Source organism: Cyprinodon tularosa, unplaced genomic scaffold (genome assembly GCF_016077235.1).
Source record: "Cyprinodon tularosa strain WSP-4 unplaced genomic scaffold, ASM1607723v1 ctg874, whole genome shotgun sequence".
Classification (NCBI taxonomy): Eukaryota; Metazoa; Chordata; class Actinopteri; order Cyprinodontiformes; family Cyprinodontidae; genus Cyprinodon; species Cyprinodon tularosa.
The window spans coordinates 56,812-81,007 of record NW_024039645.1 but is presented as its reverse complement, the minus strand read 5'-3'; the positions used below and the strand labels follow the sequence as shown (position 1 = coordinate 81,007).

General features: G+C 37.6%; 1 protein-coding gene across 5 annotated transcripts in view; it reads right to left on the bottom strand.

The window, feature by feature from the left end:
• myh10 (myosin, heavy chain 10, non-muscle) overlaps positions 1-24,196 on the bottom strand; it is a 125,027-nt gene that overhangs the window by 80,069 nt on the left and 20,762 nt on the right. For all 5 annotated transcript variants that reach the window (XM_038273494.1, XM_038273497.1, XM_038273496.1 and 2 more), the window contains 2 exons: positions 15,747-15,903; positions 1,086-1,113 (listed from right to left, as the gene is read on the bottom strand). In XM_038273494.1, coding sequence (XP_038129422.1) covers positions 1,086-1,113; positions 15,747-15,903 — 185 coding nt within the window. The remainder of the gene's footprint in view (positions 1-1,085; positions 1,114-15,746; positions 15,904-24,196) is intronic.

The window sequence follows — 24,196 nt, the reverse complement described above, 5'->3', positions numbered from 1 at the left end:
GGGATTTCACTGAACTACATTTTGTGTTCAGTAATTTCTGAGGCAAAGAACGAGAAGGAACTAAACCAATACAGGGGCTGATTCAGGAAATTTGGGGCCCTAGGCAAAGACAGGCAGGGGCCCCTCTGAATGGAGAACACAACACATAGAACAGACCCATTCTACAGATAGAGAAATGTTAATAGAATAGACATCCATTATCTGTTCTAGGTTGTGTCCCTCTCTTCTTGTCCCTTTTCTTCTTGTTTTCCTCTCTATGTTTTGTACTCAGCTGACTTTTCATGCTGTCTCTAAAGGAATGAAAGATTTTTTCCAAGCACTAAGCTCACTTAGCTGATTGCTCCTTCCTGTGTTTCCAAAAAGGCCAAAGTAAATAACCCAGTCCTTCTTTTCCCTGTAGACAAGCCATGATCTGCTTATCTGTTCTCCATTTTTCATTTGGATGAAATAATAGCTGCATGAATCATGACAGCAGACAAGATAGAGGAGAGCAGGAGGCGGGGTTACCAATCTACTCGCTCTGGAGAGCAGAGTTCGCTGCTTTTAGATGTTGTCTCCAAAGTCTCTAGTAGCAGAAAAAAGTCTCTAGATTTGGCGCTAGGAGCTTTTTAGAAATCAAAGTGCTAGAGGGGTCTGAAAAGTGGCTAAATATAGCGACTAAAGCGCTTAGTTGGCAACACTGCTCTTTGCATAGTTTGTTTTCAAATGGTTTGCTGCTGTCTGGTTGGACCTTTCTGAACATGTGCAGCAAATGGACTGATCCAATATGGTGGACACTGGGGGGGGGCTGAGACACACTTAATATTATCAGCGTTCTGATGACATTTTAGCCAAAGCATTTTTATAAAAACATAATGTGCAAAAATAAGGAATAGTTGTATTAACAATACATGTAAACTGAGTTTTATGGGAACTTGGGGCCCTAGGCAACCGCCTAGTATTGCGTAATGGTAAATCCCCCCCTGGTTCTAGATATATACAAAATAAACTCAAAGTCATAGTTGAGGCATACACAGAAATGTAACAAATAAAGACAACAGCAGATAAATGCACTGTTATATGTTTTTATATGACTATTTACTTACGTGCAAAGAATGGACTGGTCCTCTCGATCTGTATCACAGAAATGAAGAGAAAAGAATAACAGATAACAAATGTAATATCTCCTTTTTACAAGCCACATGTATAATTAATGCATAAATTACTGTCAAACTTCATTTGAACTACTTTATCTAAGAAATCAGTTAATTAGTTCTGCTTTTCTAACCGTCTCCTGACCCAAACAGACGACTCACTCAAACATACTAATGAGACAAAACCCCACATGAACATACAGCAGCCTTTAGTGGTTGATCAGCTTTTAACGGGACATTTAGGCTTTAGACTTGAAACCAAGACACAATTCTTTATTTCTAACAATTAATGAGGAACAACACATCCCAATACCCATCTGTCCCAGTACTAACCATCTTCTACAAGGTCCCAGCTCAGAATATAGATTAGATTAGATTAGATTAGAATCAACTTTATTGTCATTTATGCATGTACAGGTACAAGGCAACGAAATGCAGTTTAGGTCTAACCAGAAGTGCAATAGCAGCAAGTGCAGGATACAGGTGCTGGTCATAAAATTAGAATATCATGAAAAAGTAGATTGATTTCAGTAATTCCATTTAAAAAGTGAAACTTGTATATTATATTCATACATTACATACAAACTCATATATTTCAGATGTTTATTTTGTTTAATTTTGATGATTACAAATGACAACAAATGAAAATCTCAAATTCATCATATCAGAAAATTAGAATATTACTGAAGACCAATAAAAACAAAGGATTTATAGAAATGTTGGCCAACTGAAAAGTATGAACATGAAAAGTATGAGCATGTACAGCACTCAGTATTTAGTTGGGCCTCCTTTGGCCTGTATTACTGCAGCAATGCGGCGTGGCATGGAGTCGATCAGTCTGTGGCACTGCTCAGGTGTTATGATAGCCCAGGTTGCTCTAATAGTGGCTTTTAGCTCTTCTGAATTGTTGGGTCTGGTGTATTGCATCTTCTTCTTCACAATACCCCATAGATTTTCTATGGGGTTAAGGTCAGGAGAGTTTGCTGGCCAATTAAGAACAGGGATACTATGGTCCTTCAACCAGGTACTGGTAGCTTTGGCACTGTGTGCAGGTGCCAAGTCCTGTTGGAAAATGAAATCTGCATCTCCAAAAAGTTGGTCAGCTGCAGGAAGCATGAAGTGCTCTAAAACTTCCTGGTATGTGGCTGCGTTGACCCTGGACCTCAGAAAACACAATGGACCAACACCAGCAGATGACATGTCACCCCAAACCATCACTGACTGTGGAAACTTTACACTGGACTTCAAGCAACGTGGATGAAGTGCCTCTCTTCTTTTCCTCCAGACTCTGGGACCTTGATTTCCAAAGGAAATGCAAAATTTACTTTCATCAGAGAACATGACTTTGGACCACTCACCAGCAGTCCAGTCCTGTTTCTCTTTAGCCCAGGCAAGACGCTTCTGACGCTGTCTGTGGTTCAAGAGTGGCTTGACACAAGGAATGCGACAGCAGAAACCCATGTCTTTCATACGTCTGTGTGTGGTGGTTCTTGAAGCACTCACTCCAGCTGCAGTCCACTCTTTGTGAATCTCCCCCACATTTTTGAATGGGTTTTGTTTCACAATCCTCTCCAGGGTGCGGTTATCTCTCTTGCTTGTACACTTTTTTCGACCACATCTTTTCCTTCCCTTCGCCTCTCTATTAATGTGCTTGGACACTGAGCTCTGTGAACAGCCAGCCTCTTTAGCGATGACCTTTTGTGTCTTGCCCTCCTTGTGCAAGGTGTCGATGGTCGTCTTTTGGACAACTGTCAAGTCAGCAGTCTTCCCCATGATTGTGTAGCCTATAGAACTAGACTGAAAGACCATTTAAAGGCTTTTGCAGGTGGTTTGAGTTAATTAGCTGATTAGAGTGTGGCACCAGGGGCCATCAATTTTGAACCTTTTCACAATATTCTAATTTTCTGATATGATGAATTTGAGATTTTCATTTGTTGTCATTTGTAATCATCAAAATTAAACAAAATAAACATCTGAAATATATGAGTTTGTATGTAATGTATGAATATAATATACAAGTTTCACTTTTGAAATGGAATTACTGAAATCAATCTACTTTTTCATGATATTCTAATTTTATGACCAGCACCTGTAGATATTGGTTCCATAAATACAGGACATGGGTTTTCTACTGAATGAGTATAGAGATGAATACTAGGGATGCACGATATAATCGGCCCCCTATCGGTATCGGCCTTAAAACTGAATATCGGACATCGGCCCCCCCACCGATATTTAACCCGATATTTGATCAGCTTCTGAGTTTCTAAAGTCTAAAAAAAAAAATATATACTACTTCTTCTTCTTCCTCAAAAACTTCTTTTTTACAGACTTAAAAACTTCTAAAGACGAGGGAAAAATATTGATCCATTAAAATATCCCAATATCTTCATATGCTGATATATTGCCATTTAAAAACACCATATCAATCTCTTTTACTAATGAAATATTGCTATATGTCATCGTTATGCTACGAAATCCCCCGAAAATTCAAAAAATCAATAATCAGTCAAAGTGAGTAGTGAAAGAGTTGTTACCATAGTAACAGTCAGGAGTGCAGGTGAACTTTACAGTCTTGTAAAAAAAAAAAAGACTCTATATAAGGTGAAGTGTGAAAGAGAAAGCTGCTTTGGGGCCATTAAGGGAAACTTAATAGTGATTATGTCATAGGGAAAACAGCAGTTTGTCTTCATAAACTCATTCATTCATCCTGGCTTTTTACTCTCAGGGACAATTACAGATTAAAGCTGGGCTTACACCGTGCGATTTTACGCCCTTTTCGAAGCGACTTTACAGTGGTGCGAGAATTTTCCGATCGGCCCGACTTTCAGCCTGATGGTGCGTGGTTTAGCGTACAGCGGGTAACGAAGGGCGATCGGCCTCTAACGACTCCCTCCCCATCAGGAGTCGTAAGGTCAGGAGAAAATCAAACATGTTTGAAATTCAGTCGCCGTCGTAAGGTGGTCGTGGGCAAATCGCTCAGTGGACAAAAACAAAGATTCTTCTTTCTCTTCTTCCTCTCATATGAAATGTCATGGTGATGTCATCAGTACATTTCTGTTCCAACTGACCCATATTTATGCTGCATTCTCCCATTCTCTCAGAGTCCACACTTTCCTGTGTTCTTCTCAAAAACATACTTGGCGTGAACACGAGTCTATACTCACGTTCTAGTGAATTGAGAAACGGCATAAGTCTAAGTTTATCTTGTATTCTATGAATACTTTGACAAAGCTGTGTACTAAATAGAACCGAAGAAAGAAAAGAAAGTTATTAGTTATTAGTTGAGCTGCTCACAGGTCATTTTGAACTAGTGGAAGATGAGCTCAAAGGTCTGACAAACCTGCGCTGTAAAAATGTTAAATGGTTTCGTCCAAGGCTCCACTGTCCTGCCAGCAACGGTGTCCTTTAAAGTGCTGACTGTCTTCCTTTGGGTCACACCGATGGACAGTTATTGGACAGAGGACACAGCTGGTTGACTCTCTCAGGCTTCCTGCTTATGACCAAAGCTTCCAAGTATAACTACAATAGAGGTGAGCCCAAAAAGCCCACAAGGCAGCACCTTTTAGTTTAATTAGTTCATGGTTATTTCAATAATTGATCACGATTAATCCAATTAATTGTTTCAGCTCCAGTGTGAACCGTGTTTTGACAATTTTCCCATTTGCTCTCTAGTGTTTGCCAGTGAGAGCGCGGTAATGCTCAGGACAATCTGTGCATCAACTACGTTCCTCTACTCTACCCCAACAAAAGCTCTAGAAGAGAAATCACTAGTAATTTGCTCTTTGCAAATATAAAGGATCATCTTTATCGAACCACATGAAGGTAGTATTTAACAGGGTGTCTACAAGTATAAACAAGTTAAATTTAATACTTTTTAAGAACTTTTAATACCTTTTTAAATGAAATTTAAAACCAAACGTACGATGGAAATCCAAATCAAAATGACGGTTGAGTTTAAGAACATCGGCTAAATGTGTGTAATGCGAAAAGACAACAAACATGTCATTACAGTCCTAAATTATATTTATTACAATATTTTCAGAACATTTAGGTCCCATGAACAAATGCTTATAAAATCAAGTAAATATATAAAATACTGTTCCTTCAGAACAAAAATAAACATAAATAAATTACAACTTCAGCTGCTTTCAAAGTGCAAAGACATTTACATAATACAACTTGTGTGACAACTATTGAATCAACCAAAATTAAAAGATAAAATAATAATAATATTAGACAACTTGGCATTTGAGAAAGCCTTCCCTAAAGAGTGTACTTGCCCATTTATAACAATGTGCATGTGCATAAAATGACCATATGAACACTTGAAACGGAGAGGCAGGAAGGTAAAGAGAAGGGAGACAATGCCTGATTTGACATTATGGCATATGCCGGAGTTCTGCTGATTTATCTTCCAGCTCTTTCTCAACCTCTTTGAGTTCTGTGAGTTGCCAGGCACCGACCATAACCTAGAATATTCATTCTTTTCTAGCCATATGTGATTGAACTTGCATTTCCCCATGTTTAAGTAGTCGAGTGGCTATCGGTGCTGTATTCAGCCTACCTGTAGATGCTTTAGCCTACGCCATCAAGAGCTGCGCAATACGAGCTGCGCAGTAGTCTACGCTCTGACCTAACCATAGACAACGCAGCACATAGGCTAAAAAAAATATTCGACCTCCCAGAACAGATTGCCCGCATTTTCACGGTGACATGAATCAAAAATATTTAAGACCCATGCAAAATTAATTTAAGACAATTTAATACTTTTCAAGGCCTTATTTTGAGGAAAATTGATTTACGACTTTTTAAGACTTTTTAAGGACCCATGGCCACCCTGATTTAAATTTGACACAAGAATCAAACCTCTAAGCCATTAGAGAGCTGTTCTTTTCTAACAGACTTGCAGGATGTGGGACATGATCTGTGCATTACGCTGCTGATCACTTTATTCCCACTGACATCTTAGAAGCACACAAGGCTGAGTGCTAAACACTGAAGGTCTGTGCAGCGGAGAACTGCTCTAACAGAAGCTGGTATTTCTGGGACATTACTCAGTGGTCATAAGAGCAATTTTGTGGGTTTGCATTATTTGATATTGCTGTTGTCAGCTTCACATGACTGCATCGTAGGGGGGAGGGGGAAATGTTTCTCTGCTTCTAATATTATTCAGTAAAGTTAAATCTGAAAACTGAAAGTGATGGTGAAGATTCTCAGTCATTCCATAAAAGTTAAAAAACAATCTACTGGACTTTGTTTCAAAGTATGAAGACGTTTTGCTTCCATCCAGGAAGCTTTTTTAATTCAAAATGTCACAAATAGCGTCGAGTTCCAGGTTTTATCCAGCAGCCCAACAAAGCCTTTTTTTTTTTACTTAGAAAACATGCAAATAGAAACAGACGTACGGGTCCACCCCTTTGGAATGGCTTCTTTTGTTGGCCTGCAATGCCCCATACCTGTCTATGTCTCAGGCCAACAATTCCCTTTAACAACCCCCTTTTCAGAGACATAGACAGGTACGGGGCATTGCATCCGTTTTTTTTTGTTTTTTTTTCATTTCGCAACCTAATAGCTTCCTGCTTCTTATATTGTAGAAATATGTCTATTTTTAACAATGTGTAAGAAATCATTAATAGTTTATAATATATTAAATATTGTGCCAGCTGCTTGAATATATATTTTTTTGCTTTTGATTTTTTTTCTCTAAGCACATGCAGAAAAAAATGTCTTTCATGCTTTGTAAAGACCCTCTTGATAGGAGAGGAAAATATTAATTAAGAGTAGTCGAGTTCAATCTGGGCTGCTTCCAGGTCAGTGGTGAAAAGTTCACCCTCTGGTCTTCAAAAAACTATTTCATGCATCGGGGAGTGGCTGCCTAGAATCCTGAGGTTCTGAGTTCAAGCCCCACTCCCACAGACTGCCACTCCCTGAGCAAAGACCCTTAACCCCACACTGCTCCCTTTGCACCACACAATGGCAGCCCACTGCTCTCCGAAGGGATGGGGTTAAATGGAGAGAGTGCCTGGCTGTGTGTTTCCTGGACAGGGCCGCCTTTTAGAGCTTCTTTTTCTATCTCTGCTTCTGTCTCCTTGAACCCCAGTGGGCCTCAGCAGATAGCCGCTCACACTGAGCCTGGTTCTACTGGAGGTTTCTTCCTGTTAAAAGGGAGTTTTTCCTCTCCACTGTCGCTACAAGCATGCTTAGTGTGAGGGATTGCTGAAGAGTCAATGAGTCGATGCAATCAACTGGTTTTCCTTAGATAGAAAACTTTGAATCAATCTGACTGGATGATCTGGTGAACTGGAAAGTGACCTGAGATGACATGTGTTGTAAATTGGCGCGATAGAAATAAACTGAATTGAATAAAAGCAAACTTTTCAAATCTTTGCATACCTTAATACTGGTACCATGCCTGCTGTCGCATCGCTTCGACTGAATGCAGAGAAGAAATTTCTTCACATCAGTGTGATTAATAAGATATCTATGACAGAAGTACCAACACCTCTCCCATCTCAATAGTACAACTAAATGCCCAGACCAAATGGAGGAACTTGATTATGAACCACAAACCAGTCAGTCAACACTATACCCAGTTTATCCTTCCATCACAATCTACATATAGGTTCAATGTACTAATCACTCCTATTAACGTTCAATAATCTAACACTATTTTATTTTCCACATGTTTGAGTAATAACCTGCAATCATCATAGTGTTTCCATCCACAGATAACCACAAATATCTTAGTTTCTAATTTAAAGAAAGGCATTTGGAGTGAGTCAGGAATTGGCACCAAAGCTGAACTATGAAAACTAGAGCAGTTTCATGGCCAAATGCTGACTCTAAGGAACTTTAGGTGTGGAGAGTCCTTTTTGGCATAACAATCGATCCAGTGAGCCAGAAATAGGCTTATGTCTACTTATTGGTTGAAACCATTAGAGCGGGATCACTCATGATAAGATGTCAGAAGGACTTCACCATCATTTAAAAACGGAGTAATAATAAAAGGAATATTAGTTTCTATTGGGACAAACCATTACACACCCACTGCCTGTACCCGATACTTAAATATGGCTTTAAGCATTGGCTCATACTTTTAACTTTCCATTAAACTATAGTAACTTTAGACCACGTTATATTCATACACTAAAACATCAGCCTAAGGGCTCATGTGCTCATGTGTGCGCTTTGGCCAAAGAGTCCGACTTCTGCTTTAAGAATTTAAAGGTAGAAAAAAATGCAATAGAGCATTAACCCTTTATACGGGACTCAGTGAAACACTTTGAAAGTCAAAATTTCAAGCAAACAGTGTTATTGGAATCCAGAAAAATACCTTTGTAATATTAAAAAAATATGGATATTTTGATGGCAGAGATGAATGTGAATGTAATAACAGGAAACGCCAACTTGCCCAAATATATTAAGAAAAATACCAAAAGTACTTCTATAAGAAATTAATGAAAAACACTCTGAGAGTGAAAGAAACACGTTTTTTTTTTGGTCCAACATAACCTTAGAGGCAAATGTAGCCTGGCACTGACATCTTTTAGTTTATAAACCTAAATATAATTGTTAACTAGGCTTATTCACTTTTTAACTTTTCAATTAGCTTTTTACCTTTTTTTCTTGACTTGTTAACTTTTTAAACTTATTTTCCAGTAAGTAAAATATCATTCAAGGGCTTGTTTAATTGGTCAAATGCCAAAATAAGATGCACAGCCATGTAGCAGCATCTTTGCTGAACGACTGGATATAGATCTTGTGCTTCTAGACCTCAATGAGGGACGGCAGTGGGGGGGACTCTACCAAGTCGTAAGGAGACGGATGTTTCAACCGTTGCATTTCCGAATTCTCAAGTCGTGCCCGAATTTACTTGAGTGAATAAAGTAAATGTGATTGGTCGATTATCAAGGGGGCAGGATTGTTGTGGCGGAAGGTTAGCAAGCAGTTTTGGTTGTGGCTGGTGTCTCTGAAGCATCTTGCTAACCAGTTAGCGACTTAGTGCTAGCAGGTTCCCAATGGGAAATTCCATTGGGACCAAGTAGCACTAAATTGGTGCCTTAGAAACGACGCTGTCAAGGAACGCTATGGACAGCGGAAACATGCAAGAGGAGGAGAGTTTAGTGTCGGAGGTTGTGGATGAGTCTCCTCCGTCATCCATTTTTTATTTAGAGGAGGAAAGCGGGGACGGAGATGTTGTGGAAGAGGAAGCCAGGGCGGCAGAAGCTTGGTTTGGCGTAGAAGGCTTGGGACGCAACTCAATGGGAAAGGAAAGGATTCTGATTTCTTATTTCAACCTTTGCGTATATTAGCTGCGAAATATGAATCAAGATGATTGACAAATGACCGTTGATATATGATTCGCTGAATTTAGGTGTACAAGCTAAGACAGGATTTTTTTTAAATAGAAATTTTCTACATTTTGGGACAATATGGTCTGATAATGAGTACATTTAGTGCGCGCGACCCATGTACGGAGGCCTTAGTGCTTGACGTGGCCGACCCGGGATCCTATCCGACCTGAGATCATTTCCCGCATGTCTCTCCCTCTCTCTTATAACCCCTTTCCTGTCAGCCTACTGTCGAAAAAAAGAGGCAGTAGTGCCGTAAAAACTAAAAAAAAAAAGAAAAATAACTTTATTTAGCTTTGGTCAAAATGACCATAAACTCTTCAGGTGAATTACTGCCACGTTAGGTGAGGTTGGAACCTGCACAATTAAATTTTTAGATGTGTAAGAGTCTAGAGAAAACAGAGAAATTGAAAACAAATCAAACTCAAATTGTGCTGAAGTTTGTGGCGCTGTTGTCTTGCAGCAAGAAGGTGTTGGATTCTTGTCCGTTCTCCCGCTGCATGTGTGGGTTTAGTCCAGGTACTCTGGGTTCCTCCCACAGTCCAAAAACACAACTGTTAGGTTGATTAGTGTCTCTAAATATCCATTCAGTGTGTGTGCTTGTTATAATGCGATGGACTGGAGACCTGGCTGTGCCCCGTCTTCCCTCACAGACTGCCTGAGTTTAGCACCAGCCCCCGTGACCCTCTCAGCTAGGTAAATAAAACAAAATCTCTGCTTTGGAGAAACATCTGATAGAACAAAGATGAATCGAACTAGACTTGACCTCCCGACCTAACCGAATATCAAGGGAATGTGTCGAGAAAGAGGCATAGTTTACTGAGAGAAAGAGCGCTTGTTTTAAAGCTCCGCCTGGGACAGCTAAGCATTGCTGAAGAAATAAAAACTCCTATGGAACCTCGATTTAATGTAGACCAGCCAGTATTTTCTTACAGTTCTAAAGAAAATGTATACTGTCACTTTTCCATAAGTCAGAGAACTGTTTGCACAGTGAGGGTAATTACGCAGGGTATCAGGAAGCGTAATCAGAAACAGACGCCTTGTGAGTTCAGAGGTCTCCTTGAACACCCCGTCTTTGTTAGGCAACACCTTGTTCAACTTCTTAATGTGAGCAGTAAAAGGTTTCTCTCTAAAGCTGATGTAATTATTAGATCCATGCAGGATGTAGTCAACCTAGTTTGATTTTTGGCAATCAGACTTAATCTCACAGCTCATTAACCACAACTTCAACAACAAACTGAGTTTGTTCAGTTTGACATAAAATATGCATTTTAATGAATTATTCAGTTAATCTGCAGTGGTTTTTGTTCATAATCTGTCCTGTATAAAAAACAAAACAAAACAGCAACTATGTAATGGATTGATATATTCTGAAATGCTTACATGAAAGCTTATGTACACAGCTGGATATTGTCTTTTATTAACCAGGCTGCTGAAATGCTCATTCAGCTGAGAGCAGCTGGCCTCCATTAATCTCCAACCTAATAACCTCCTTTTAAACCACATCTGTTAATCTGCTAAAACCAGAAAGAGAATGAAGGCGAGGAAGACAGCGCAAGTCTCTGCTATGAAACGTTCACTTAATGCAGTTAGTTAATGCTCACTGCTCAGAAATAAACAGCAAAAAGTATGTAGTGTGAGCCGGAAATAAACAGCCTGTAGATTAAGGTGTGTCCTCTCAAAAACTTCACTCAAACACTAACCCTAACTCTGTCTGCTGACCAGATTCAGAGGATTTTCTGCTTGACAGTCTTCCATCAAGGAGGAAGAGTTTAACAAAATCCAATGTTTACTCTAAAAAACCCCAGATCTAAATGGCAAAACTGTTTATTGTGAATGTTGTAAATGCAGAGGAAGGCTCATGGTTAGCTACTCTCACAATCAGAGAGAATTTAAAACATTAAAGGAAAAACTAAAACTAAATCCTCTGCCAAGCGTAGAAAATCCCTTTGTCTAACTATGGAGATTTAAGAGGTGATACTAAACATTCTTTAATTTCTACCAAAAGGAATCCTAAAATTATATCCAAAAAATAATATTTCATAGCATTCTGTTTATATTTGGATAAAGATCCAGGTGAAAAGGTATATACATCTTTTAATATTTCTCTCTATTTGTTCTTGTTTCTATTTATCTAAATATGATGTATAACTTCCTTGTATTGTCATTAAAACGTTTTATCTGTTTCCTTTAAATATTTCAACATTTTAGTTAAATTATTCATTCAATTTAAGTCTGGATTGCCACGGCATTACAAGGCAATCATGTAGGTTATCTCTGTATTTTTTAGTATCAAAACCCTGTGAATTTAAATCTAGTTCGACCCATGGTCATAGCATCTTGGTAACTAAGGGGAATAAAGCCAAAATTGCAAAAGTAAAAAGAAAATGTTTTTTTTTTCTTTGCTTTTTTTGGAGCAATTAATTCATAGTAGATCAGGAAGTGTTTGCTTCGTGCAGAAGAGGATTACAGCCACTGGGGAAAAAAAAAAAAAGTTTACTGATTTCAAAATTTTATTTCAGTTTAGTATGGGGGAAAAAAGTCAAAATTCTGACTTTTTTCTCAGAATTTCAACTTTAATCTCAGAATTCTGACTTTTTTATTGTTAGAATTCAGTCAGAATTTTGAGAAAAAAGTCAGAATTCTGACTTTAATCTCAGAATTCTGAGAATAAAGTTGAAATTCTGAGAAAAAAGTCAGAATTCTGAGATTAAAGTCAGAATTCTGAGATTAAAGTCAGAATTCTGACTTTTTTCTTAGAATTCTTTAAAGTCAGAATTCTGAGAAAAATGTCAGAATTCTGACTTTAAAGAATTCTAAGAAAAAAGTCAGAATTCTGAGATTTAAGTCAGAATTCTGACTTTTTTCTTAGAATTCTTTAAAGTCAGAATTCTGAGAAAAATGTCAGAATTCTGAGATTTAAGTCAGAATTCTGACTTTATTCCCATACTAAACTGTAATAAAATTTAAAAATCAGTTAACTTTTTTTTTTTATTCCAGTGGCCCTAATCCTCTTCGCTAGCTTTGGGATGGAAACCTTGAATGTTTAAAACCATTCCTTTATTGTACATTTGGTCAGCTTGTCTGTCTGCTATTTTAACCAATATGATGTGTTGAACTAGATCTGCTATTTGTAAAGGTTAACTTCTTTTTGCAACATAATTGACTAAAACCTTTTTATTTTTAGTTGACTAAAACCGACTAAAACTATCACATATCGTAATGACTAAAATGCAACTAAGACTAATAATAGTGTTCGTCCTGAAATTAAAACTAAGACTAAATGTAAGATGGCTGTGAAAAACAACACTGCACACAGTGTGACGTCACCTCTGCTCCTCACACGTATAATATAAGACTACTGGTATTTGGAAGTAGTGATAAATATTTCTCAATGCAGGTAGCTACGCCTCTGTAGAAGGAAATCTGAAAATGAAAAATGTACTTCTACAAATTTAAGTTTTACTAAGCAAATAAAGTAAATTTTGTTGATGGGAAAATCTGAATTGCAGATAATATTCTCAGCTAGCTACAGCTAACAAACATGCAATCGGACTACAAAAGTGGGACTTCCAAAATCTTTCTCTGCAAACTAATATGAAGAAAGCAACGTCTTAAAGGACTGACAGGACTGTCCAGCTTGTCTCCACCCCCACTGGTAAGCCCTCACAATCATACAAAGGATCTATTGTCAAGCACAATGGGGTCACCCTCTCTGTTCCTGCTGGTCTGATCCTAGTCAGTTGCTGCTTATGGAGCCTGGAACGCAGCCAGCTGCCAACTAAAGATCTTAGAAAACATCCTTCAGCCTGGATTCAACTCACTTTGGACTTTCTTTCACCTTTCAATTGAAAACTTTATCATTTTAACATGATCATATTTAAGGTTCAAAGAGAATGTTGAAAAGTACTCTTTAATATTTGTAGATGACGTAAATTAGAAAAGCTCTTCACATTCACACACACAGGTGGAATAGATTTATTTTTCACTTTTACCCGATGTATTCCAGCATCCAGCTGCCATGCACGTGGGCATTGTCAGTTTCACTATAGCTCTGGTGAATTTCAATGGTGAAGTCCTCTGGAAATCTTCAATAATTGTTGTTGATTGCAGATGTGTCTAGTATAGGGGTCGGCAACCCGCGGCTCTTTAGCGTTTCCCTTGCGGCTCCCTGGAAATTTCTTAAAAATCACATTTTTTTTTTCTTTTGTTTTAATATGGTGTGCAGGAAGTCAAACAAAAAATAATTATGTTTTCCGATGGTGTAAACATTTGTATTAGGGATGCACGATATTGGGATTTTGGCCGATATCCGATATGCCGATATTTTAAAACTCATGTAGCCGATAACCGATGTCGATACCGATGTTAAAGCTGGACAAAAATAAGTAGTCATTGAAAATAGCAGTTTTGTTTTCCATTTCTGACACTTTGAAAAATAATAAACTCAAATATATTTTCATATGCTGATATCAAATTGATTTTTAAAAACGCGGTATCGATCTATTTTACTTTCAAAATCTGGTGAAATTTCATCGTTCTGTTACAAACTCTCGTGATATTTTGCAAATTCTTGTGAGATTTTGTTAGTAAAATAGATCGATACCGCGTCAATATATCAACATATAAAAATATGGCAACATTTGGTGAATTTTCGGGGGATTTCGTAGCATAACGATGACATATAGCAATATTTCATTAGTAAAGAGATTGATATGGTGTTTTTAAATGGCAATATATCAGCATATGAAGATATTGGGATATTTTAATGTATCAATATTTTTTCCCTCGTCTTTAGAAGTTTTTAAGTCTGTAAAAAAGACGTTTTTGAGGAGGAAGAAGAAGTAGTATTTTATTATTTTTTTTAGACTTTAGAAACTCAGAAGCTGATCAAATATCGGGTTAAATATCGGTGGGGTTGCCGATGTCCGATATTCAGTTTTAAGGCCGATACCGATAGGGGGCCGATTATATTGTGCATCCCTAATTTGTATAATACATAAACTTAAAGAATAATTTGCACCGTAGCTATAGAGATCAGTGGTCATAACTTGCAGCCAGTGCTGCGCAGTGCCAGGCTGCTGGAGTGTCTCCGCGGATCCCAAAGGGGAAAAAAGGAAGATAGCTGATGAGAAAAGAGGATTCAAAGGATGGACCGAATCATTTTCTTTCATTATCAATGCAGAACGATTGCCTGCATTTTTGCTTGGTAATGAAAGGTTGGCAAAAAATACAAATAAAAATTTGGAAAGGCATTTCCAGGGAAGGCTAAATATGCAGCCAACCATCAAGCTGGGAGGGAGAGAAAAATGGTGATTGCAGAATAATTCTGGATAAATTAGAGAGCAAATGTAGATTTAAGAAGTGGATTGCATCTCCAAACTCCACTACTGCTGCTAGTTTTGTTGCAAGGATGGAAAACCGTCCACAGATCGAACAGGTAGAGCGCTGATGCAGGGTTGGGAACTTTCTAACTTTTTTTTCCCAAATCCTAAAAATATTAATCACACCAAGGAACGCTGGGATGGTGGATTTCAGAGTTAGAGAGCTCTGCTCTGATGATGTCACTTCCTGCTTGGTTCCTCATGACTCAATCAACTCCTCCCAACAGAAACACGTCCAACATTGAGAGATTCCGTGATCGTGTTTCTATAATTTCATCAATGCAACAAAACTTAAACCGTGCGGTGAAGGGCGGTGAAGCAGCGAGCGATGGGAGCGTTCACTGCTCTTTCCTCACCTCATTCTGCTATGTGACATTTGCTCGAGGATAAAGATTTAATCATGAATGCTTATTATATATTTAAGCCCACAAAGTCCTTTTCTATAGTGGGATAAAACACTTAGAGCCTGTGTTTCCATACGAGGCTTATAGAAGACTTTTACATTTTTGCGGCTATAGACAGATTTATTTTTTGGGGTTTTTTTGTCCAATATGGCTCTTTGAACAGTTTGGGTTGCTGACCCCTGGTCTAGTAGTTCTCATTGATTTTGCTTGTAAAACGGGGAGAATGGTGCTAGGCTTAACCAAGTATAATAACCCCTCCCTCCTGCCGGAAGATGGCAGGAGGGAGGGGTTACTATATTTGGGCAAGAAAGAAAAACTTCAAACCAAATCAATCATTTTACTGAAAATATGTTGATGGAAAATAATCTTTACAGGAAGGAAACCTTTGAAAACAACCTTGACATTCAGTGACATTTAACATGCATGGATCCCTGTAAGCCTGGAGGAGGGAGATAGAAACTCAGGACTTACCTTGTAACATGCATCTGTATGCAGACTCCGAGATGGCGTAAATATGAGGCGGCATTTCATGCCTCTTTTTGCCTCGATACATCTCTATGATGTTCTCAGAGTAGATGGGCAGGTTTTTGTAGGGATTAATGACCACACAGAAGAGGCCAGAGTATGTCTAGAAAAAAAAAAAAATTATAGACTGTTAATCAATCACAGCATAGCTTTAATGTTACAGAAAGTGTGAATTGATCAAACTCCTCTAAGGATCAACGGATGCCAAGATGTTTCAAAGAGAGAGCATGGATTGATGAATATAAATGCTTTCTTTTTTCAATAGATGGTAACAACTTCATCTCCAGATGCATGATTGTAAACCTGAGAGAAGAAGTTCCTAAGCAGTTCTCTCACAGTCAATTTCAAAGTCATTCCAGGGAACCTAATTTTCTTGCCTACTAAAGAACAACGATTTGGTCCAAATGGTCTAAAATGGCACATTTGTTCCAGATCTATGCTTATTAGGGATGGAAGGGTTTATGAAAACCGTCAGAACCGTTCGGTTCGACTGTCTCGGTTCGGTTCGGTTCATGCGCTGCTCCTTTTTCTCATAGGCGAAGCGTTTACACTCCAGAGCAGAAGGTGGCGGTACTGCGACCAAAGCCAACCACCAGTAGTAAACAAGAAGAAGAAGAAGCGAAGCAGCTTAGCCGGGTGTAGCAGAAAAAAATCAGTTGTTGTGGAGAATTGTGTGGGTATGGCGAGTGGGAAAGAACAGGAGTTGGAAGACGCGCCAGCAGCACTTTATAGGTCTGCTGTATGGGACCACTTTGCATTTAGAGCGACCTACGATGACGGCGGAAAGAAAGTTGGGGATAAAAGTGCAACAGTGTGCAAGCATTGTGCAACACGTTTTGTTTATGCTAACAGCAACACGACCAACATGTCAGGCTAACAATCAACATATACCGAACCGAAAACCGTGACCACGTAACCTTGAACCGAACCCTGGATTTTGTGAACCGTTCCAGCCCTAATGCTTATCTGTACGAGTGGTTGGAGGTAGAGAAAAGCAACCAAGATCACAGCTTGAAAAACAATCTCTTTTAAACATTTACAATAATAAATGTTTCACATTGACATATTGAATTACAATAAAGATGAAATAACATGATTTTAAGTTTCTTGAAGGGCTTCCTGGTGCTAATTTGGTTCTCCCAGTGTTATGCTCAATAATCTGCGTTTCACATCGAGTAAGTATGTTAGGCTACATTCACACAGCAGCCTGGAGTCACCCAAATCCAATTTTCTTGCCCACATGTGACCTGTATCTGATCTTTTCATGACAGTCTGAAAAACTCTGATCCAGTCTTTTTCCAATGCGACCCAGGCCGCTTGGCTAGTGGTCCTGAATCCGATAAGAATCGGATCTTTTCAAATGCGACCTGCGTCTGAATGGCCAACCGCATCATTTTAGCTTGTCCAGCATCAGTGTACTTAGATTTTTGGCACCTCGCACCAAGGAAAACTTGTAACTACATGGACAGCTCTGCTTGGATAAGCAATAACTCCTACTGGTGAGGGTTTGCAGATACTAAAATCTAGACAAACGCTGAGATTTAGCCTATAAATATTAACCAAACAACAGATTGTGAAAAACTCTCAGAAAGAAATTATTTTCAATAACAAAGAACATGAAAATTCTGGAAATATCTGTGTTTTCTACTTCCTCGTCTAATGCTTTGATTATATACTAGTAGCTTTTTCAAGGTAAATATAGATCTAATCATTGTTGGGTCATATTACTTGAAAATCTGGACTATAAATCGAGCTCTGAAAAGGAAAAGAAGCTTCTGAGTCCCATAAAACAAGAACTCACTAAGTCTTGGGTTTTTATTGGTCCATGGTGTTTAGAGACATATATGTCCACATTTCTTAACTTTTATAGGGCATTTTTATTACTGTTGGGTTGAATATATTAAATATTCGTGTACCATTAATTCCAGTAAATTGCCGTTCTGTCAGATGAGCGTACCCGGTTGGACCAGCACACCTTATACCTATTTATCCCTTTAGTTTATCCCTTTAGTTTTCTTCCTTTAGTTTTGTATGAAAAATAGACTTTAAACTACCTCAACGGTCGTGTATCCTTAGACTTAAATTTAGAAGAAATTTCGTTTGGAACAGCTTTCTGGACAATTTCATGTTTTTTAAAAGTAATCAAATCCCTTATTAAATACAAAAAAAAACTATTTAATTACTTAATTTTTGGTGTTTTTTTGAACTGTATGGAGATCTCATCTTAAATTGTTTTTTTTTTCCATGACTAAAGGGATAAACACCTGTTGAGGTAATTTAAAGTCTATTTTTCTTACATTTGAATTGAGAAAGCTTCCTGGAGAGATAGCAAAACGTCTTCAAATCTTGAAAACCAAGTCCAGTGGATATTTTTGGAATTTTAAATTTTCTCCCCCAGACTAGTTGTGCCAATCAAAGGAAAACAGATTTTACTGCATTAAACTAAAGCTAGTTTTATGTCTGACAATGGAAGCCGGACGCAGACGATTGGGGTTTTAAAGCTTTAGGATCATATTTGTCCCTGAGCTGCATGATGCAGACAGACCAGCGGCCATCAGGACAGGATGGGGTTAATCCCAGACGCTGCTGCAGTTGTTTAAACATTGATGAGACGACCCACACTGCCACAGATGCTCACAGATTACTTTTGATGGATCATTGCAGGAAAATTAAAAGCTATAAAACTTTACTCTCTGTTTTAAAACTCAGCAATCCGAAATCAAAGTTAATTTCTTCTGCGTATTCTGTTTGCTCTCTCTCCAGACTCTTTCTTCACCAGATCGTCTACTAGTTTTCTACATCTCGGATTTGTGTGCTTGGCTTGGCTAAAAAGACACATTCCCTGACTAATCTTGTCCATGGCAGTCAGGGAGCTTGAGAGGCCCTGGGGCCAACAAAACCCATCTGGACATTTTTTAAATCAAATCAAGCATGACCCAGGAAAATTGTAAAAAATAAAAAATAAAAAAATTAAAGCTGCCACCAGGCCTTAGATTAACACCTCCAGTTGCTTATACAGCGAATATTACTGACTAATGAATGGAAAATAGCGACCGGGTTAAAACCTAACAATCTGATGGCATATCAACGACTAAAACTAGAAAGTGTTTTTGAGGCATGTCAAGCTTCTATGGAGGATAAAAAGTGCCAAAATGAAATAAATAAATACAGCATTAAATAAATAATTAAATGTGTCAATAATTAATTAAATGTGGAATTAAATAAATAAATGTGTCATTCATTAATTAAAACCACGTCACTAATATAAAGTGCCACAATTAAATAAATAAATACAGCGATAAATAAAATTAAATGTGTAATTCATTAAATAAATAAGGAATTAAATATATAAATGTGTCATTAATTTAATAAAATACGTCTTCATTTTATAAAAAAAATATATATAATTATTAGGGATGCACGATATAATCGGCCCCCTATCGGTATCAGCCTTAAAAGTGAATATCGGAAATCGGCCACCCCACCGATATTTAACCCGATATTTGATCAGCTTCTGAGTTTCTAAAGTCTAAAAAATAAAATAAAATACAGGTGCTGGTCATAAAATTAGAATATCATGAAAAAGTAGATTGATTTCAGTAATTCCATTTAAAAAGTGAAACTTGTATATTATATTCATACATTACATACAAACTCATATATTTCAGATGTTTATTTTGTTTAATTTTGATGATTACAAATGACAACAAATGAAAATCTCAAATTCATCATATCAGAAAATTAGAATATTGTGAAAAGGTTCAAAATTGATGGCCCCTGGTGCCACACTCTAATCAGCTAATTAACTCAAACCACCTGCAAAAGCCTTTGAATGGTCTTTCAGTCTAGTTCTATAGGCTACACAATCATGGGGAAGACTGCTGACTTGACAGTTGTCCAAAAGACGACCATCGACACCTTGCACAAGGAGGGCAAGACACAAAAGGTCATCGCTAAAGAGGCTGGCTGTTCACAGAGCTCAGTGTCCAAGCACATTAATAGAGAGGCGAAGGGAAGGAAAAGATGTGGTCGAAAAAAGTGTACAAGCAAGAGAGATAACCGCACCCTGGAGAGGATTGTGAAACAAAACCCATTCAAAAATGTGGGGGAGATTCACAAAGAGTGGACTGCAGCTGGAGTGAGTGCTTCAAGAACCACCACACACAGACGTATGAAAGACATGGGTTTCTGCTGTCGCATTCCTTGTGTCAAGCCACTCTTGAACCACAGACAGCGTCAGAAGCGTCTTGCCTGGGCTAAAGAGAAACAGGACTGGACTGCTGGTGAGTGGTCCAAAGTCATGTTCTCTGATGAAAGTAAATTTTGCATTTCCTTTGGAAATCAAGGTCCCAGAGTCTGGAGGAAAAGAAGAGAGGCACTTCATCCACGTTGCTTGAAGTCCAGTGTAAAGTTTCCACAGTCAGTGATGGTTTGGGGTGCCATGTCATCTGCTGGTGTTGGTCCATTGTGTTTTCTGAGGTCCAGGGTCAACGCAGCCACATACCAGGAAGTTTTAGAGCACTTCATGCTTCCTGCAGCTGACCAACTTTTTGGAGATGCAGATTTCATTTTCCAACAGGACTTGGCACCTGCACACAGTGCCAAAGCTACCAGTACCTGGTTGAAGGACCATGGTATCCCTGTTCTTAATTGGCCAGCAAACTCTCCTGACCTTAACCCCATAGAAAATCTATGGGGTATTGTGAAGAAGAAGATGCAATACACCAGACCCAACAATTCAGAAGAGCTAAAAGCCACTATTAGAGCAACCTGGGCTATCATAACACCTGAGCAGTGCCACAGACTGATCGACTCCATGCCACGCCGCATTGCTGCAGTAATACAGGCCAAAGGAGGCCCAACTAAATACTGAGTGCTGTACATGCTCATACTTTTCATGTTCATACTTTTCAGTTGGCCAACATTTCTATAAATCCTTTGTTTTTATTGGTCTTCAGTAATATTCTAATTTTCTGATATGATGAATTTGAGATTTTCATTTGTTGTCATTTGTAATCATCAAAATTAAACAAAATAAACATCTGAAATATATGAGTTTGTATGTAATGTATGAATATAATATACAAGTTTCACTTTTTAAATGGAATTACTGAAATCAATCTACTTTTTCATGATATTCTAATTTTATGACCAGCACCTGTACTACTTCTTCTTCTTCCCCAAAAACTTCTTTTTTACAGACTTAAAAACTTCTAAAGACGAGGGAAAAAATATTGATCCATTAAAATATCCCAATATGTTCATATGCTGATATATTGCCATTTAAAAACACCATATCAATCTCTTTTACTAATGAAATATTGCTATATGTCATCGTTATGCTACGAAATACCCCGAAAATTCACCAAATGTTGCCATATTTTTATATGTTGATATATTGACGCTGTATCGATCTATTTTACTAACAAAATCTCACAAGAATTTGCAAAATATCCTGAGAGTTTGTAACAGAACGATGAAATTTCACCAGATTTTGAAAGTAAAATAGATCGATACTGCATTTTTAAAAATCAATTTTATATCAGCGTATTAAAATATATTTGAGTATATTATTTTTCAAAGTGTCAGAAATGGATAACAAAACTGCTATTTTCAATGACTACTTATTTTTGTCCAGCTTTAACATCGGTATCGATATCGGTTATCGGCTGCATGAGTTTTAAAATATCGGCATATCGGATATCGGCCAAAATCCCAATATCGTGCATCCCTAATAATTATTTCAGTGTGCATTTAATTATTTCATGGTCCTGTGTCGCAGTGCATCGAAATCATTAAAATAATCTGTCAAACTCACCCATCAAAGTTAGGGGGCGGGGTTAACGCGAATCGAGTCTCTGTAATCGATTTGCTTCGCCTTAATGTGCAGGGTGACCAATCAGGTGTTAGATAACCGCCCCCTAACTTTGATGGGTGAGTTTGACAGATTCTTTTAATGGTTTCGATGCACTGCGACAAAGGACCATGAAATAATTAAATGCACACTGAAATAATTATATATATTTTTTTATAAAATGAAGACGTATTTTAATAAATTAATGACACATTTATATATTTAATTCCTTATTTATTTCATGAATTACACATTTAATTAATTGTTTATCGCTGTATTTATTTATTTAATTGTGGCACTTTATATTAGTGACGTGGTTTTAATTAATGAATGACACATTTATTTATTTAATTCCACATTTAACTAATTTTTGACACATTTAATTATTCATTTAATGCTGTATTTATTTAATTTTGGCATTTTTTATCCTCCATAAGCTTCTGATATGTTGAAATGATTCAAATGAAAACTGCATCAATAACAATGCTGTTGTGCTGCTAAATCTGGTATTTGTGAAGGGCGGCTAATGTTCCCAGATGGCCACAGACCCCCCCCACCTCTTCTTAGACTCTGTACATCTGTCTGGTCATAAAGATTTGTTTTTTAAAAACCTCCCACAGTATCTGCCAAGCTTCAACCCTCACAGTATAACATGCAGAAAATATCCGTTTGGTTTTCTGGCCCGTCCCGTGCTAACCCCTCCCCAAAGCGCCTAATGGCGGCGCCGTGCCAACCAGACAGATCTGTGAACCTCGAGAGGAGGGGAGGGGTATGACTCAGCTGGCTGTCCTTAACTTTGGACCCAGGGGGTATCTGAAGGGATTAGCTGGTCTCTGAAGGAGGCTGGTGGTTAGCAGCACCAGGAAAAACAAGACACCAGTCTGTGCCTGACCTTAGCCTGCAGGATTTAAAGATGGTCTCTCTAGTCTGCAGGTAGATTTAACACAATTCTTCATTCTTTTTTTATCAGAACTGCTTCATATTTCTCTGGTAAAGTTTTATAAAACAACGTGAAGCTGTATGTGATGGCCAAACCCATGGCTACACCTTAAGTCTGGACAATAGATGCACTTTAATTTGCGATAAAACATGTGTTCTATTTGTAAGCGCGCACATTTAGTTCACTGTATTTGTTTGCACTCATTCATATTTCTTTCTGTCTTTTTCACTTATGTTTCTTATGCCTAGTAGTTTGGTAAAGACAAAGATGGCAGCCAGGGTTCAGATCTGCTAAATTCAGGAGGGAAAATTGGACTATTCCATCAGCTGCAGCTTAAAGGAGAATTTGAATTTTCCTTTTCTAATTTTTTGAATCTTTCACTTAAGATTTGTTTTGCAGGTTGTGTGTTTTCATTTTTCTAAGATATAGATTAGTTTTTTTGCCAAACCTAACTGTACTGCCAATGTTTGTAATTTGTGGTTGTTTTAGTTTGAATTACCCCTATTGTGTTAATGGTCTGATCAGCCAGTGTATATATATATATATATATACCCTTGTGTGTCATTTCTTTGTTAGGTCAGTTTTGTTGGTTTATGCAGCCAGTTAGTTTGGGCACAGTTTGCCTGAGTTAAATTTTCTCTTTTTGGCCTCTTTTATTACTTGAACCCATGTATTTTTTGTAAGCTTCTTTTTTTGGATTAAAAATAAAAAACCCTATTTTTGAATAAATTCCTGCGAGTCCTCATGCTTTTCATCTCGGTCCATCACACTGTACCAAGAGGTCTGAACTCCATCAGCTGGAAAAACAAGATATTTTCCAACTGCTTCTGCTATTTCAGATTATTCTGACGAAACGCGACCTTAAAAGGAAATTAGTCCAGAAACACTTTAACCTCTCTAAACCCACCAGGTTAACTCAGAATGCATGAAAATTACACTGATAAAATGTTAACCAATATAGACTAGGGCTGCAACTAACGATTATTTTAAAAATCGATGAATCGGGCGATTATTTTTTCGATTAATCGATGAATCGGACAAAAAATATTTTTATTTTATCATTTTTATATATATATATATATATATATATATATATATATATATATATATATATATATATATATTATATTTTTTTCCAAAATAAACATTTTAGACAGAACAAACAAGCACACAAGTACAGGTTGCTCATTAACTGTACTGGTGCAATATGAAAAATAAATGTTTGTGTTAAAACTATGCAAACTTACATGAGAAATGTAGCTGTACATCCACAAAATATAGGCTACTTTGTTTCATAAAGCGCAAAAAAAGGCATTTTTGTTTTCTAAAGCCCCTAAGGGGTTCAAACAATAGGCCCCCCCATTTCAACAAATGAGTTTTTTTTTTTTTTTACTAGAAGAGTTCTGCCTTTTAAGACAGGAAAGTATAGCAGTTAAAGTTGCTACTTGAGAAAATACTGAACCATAGAGATAAAAATAGCCTGTGATTCAAATTATAAATTGTATTTGGAATAAAAATGAGAGAACTAGGGGTGCTAAAAAACACATCCTCCAAAGACAGATATTTACATGGGAATGTGGCAGATAATTAATTGACATATTA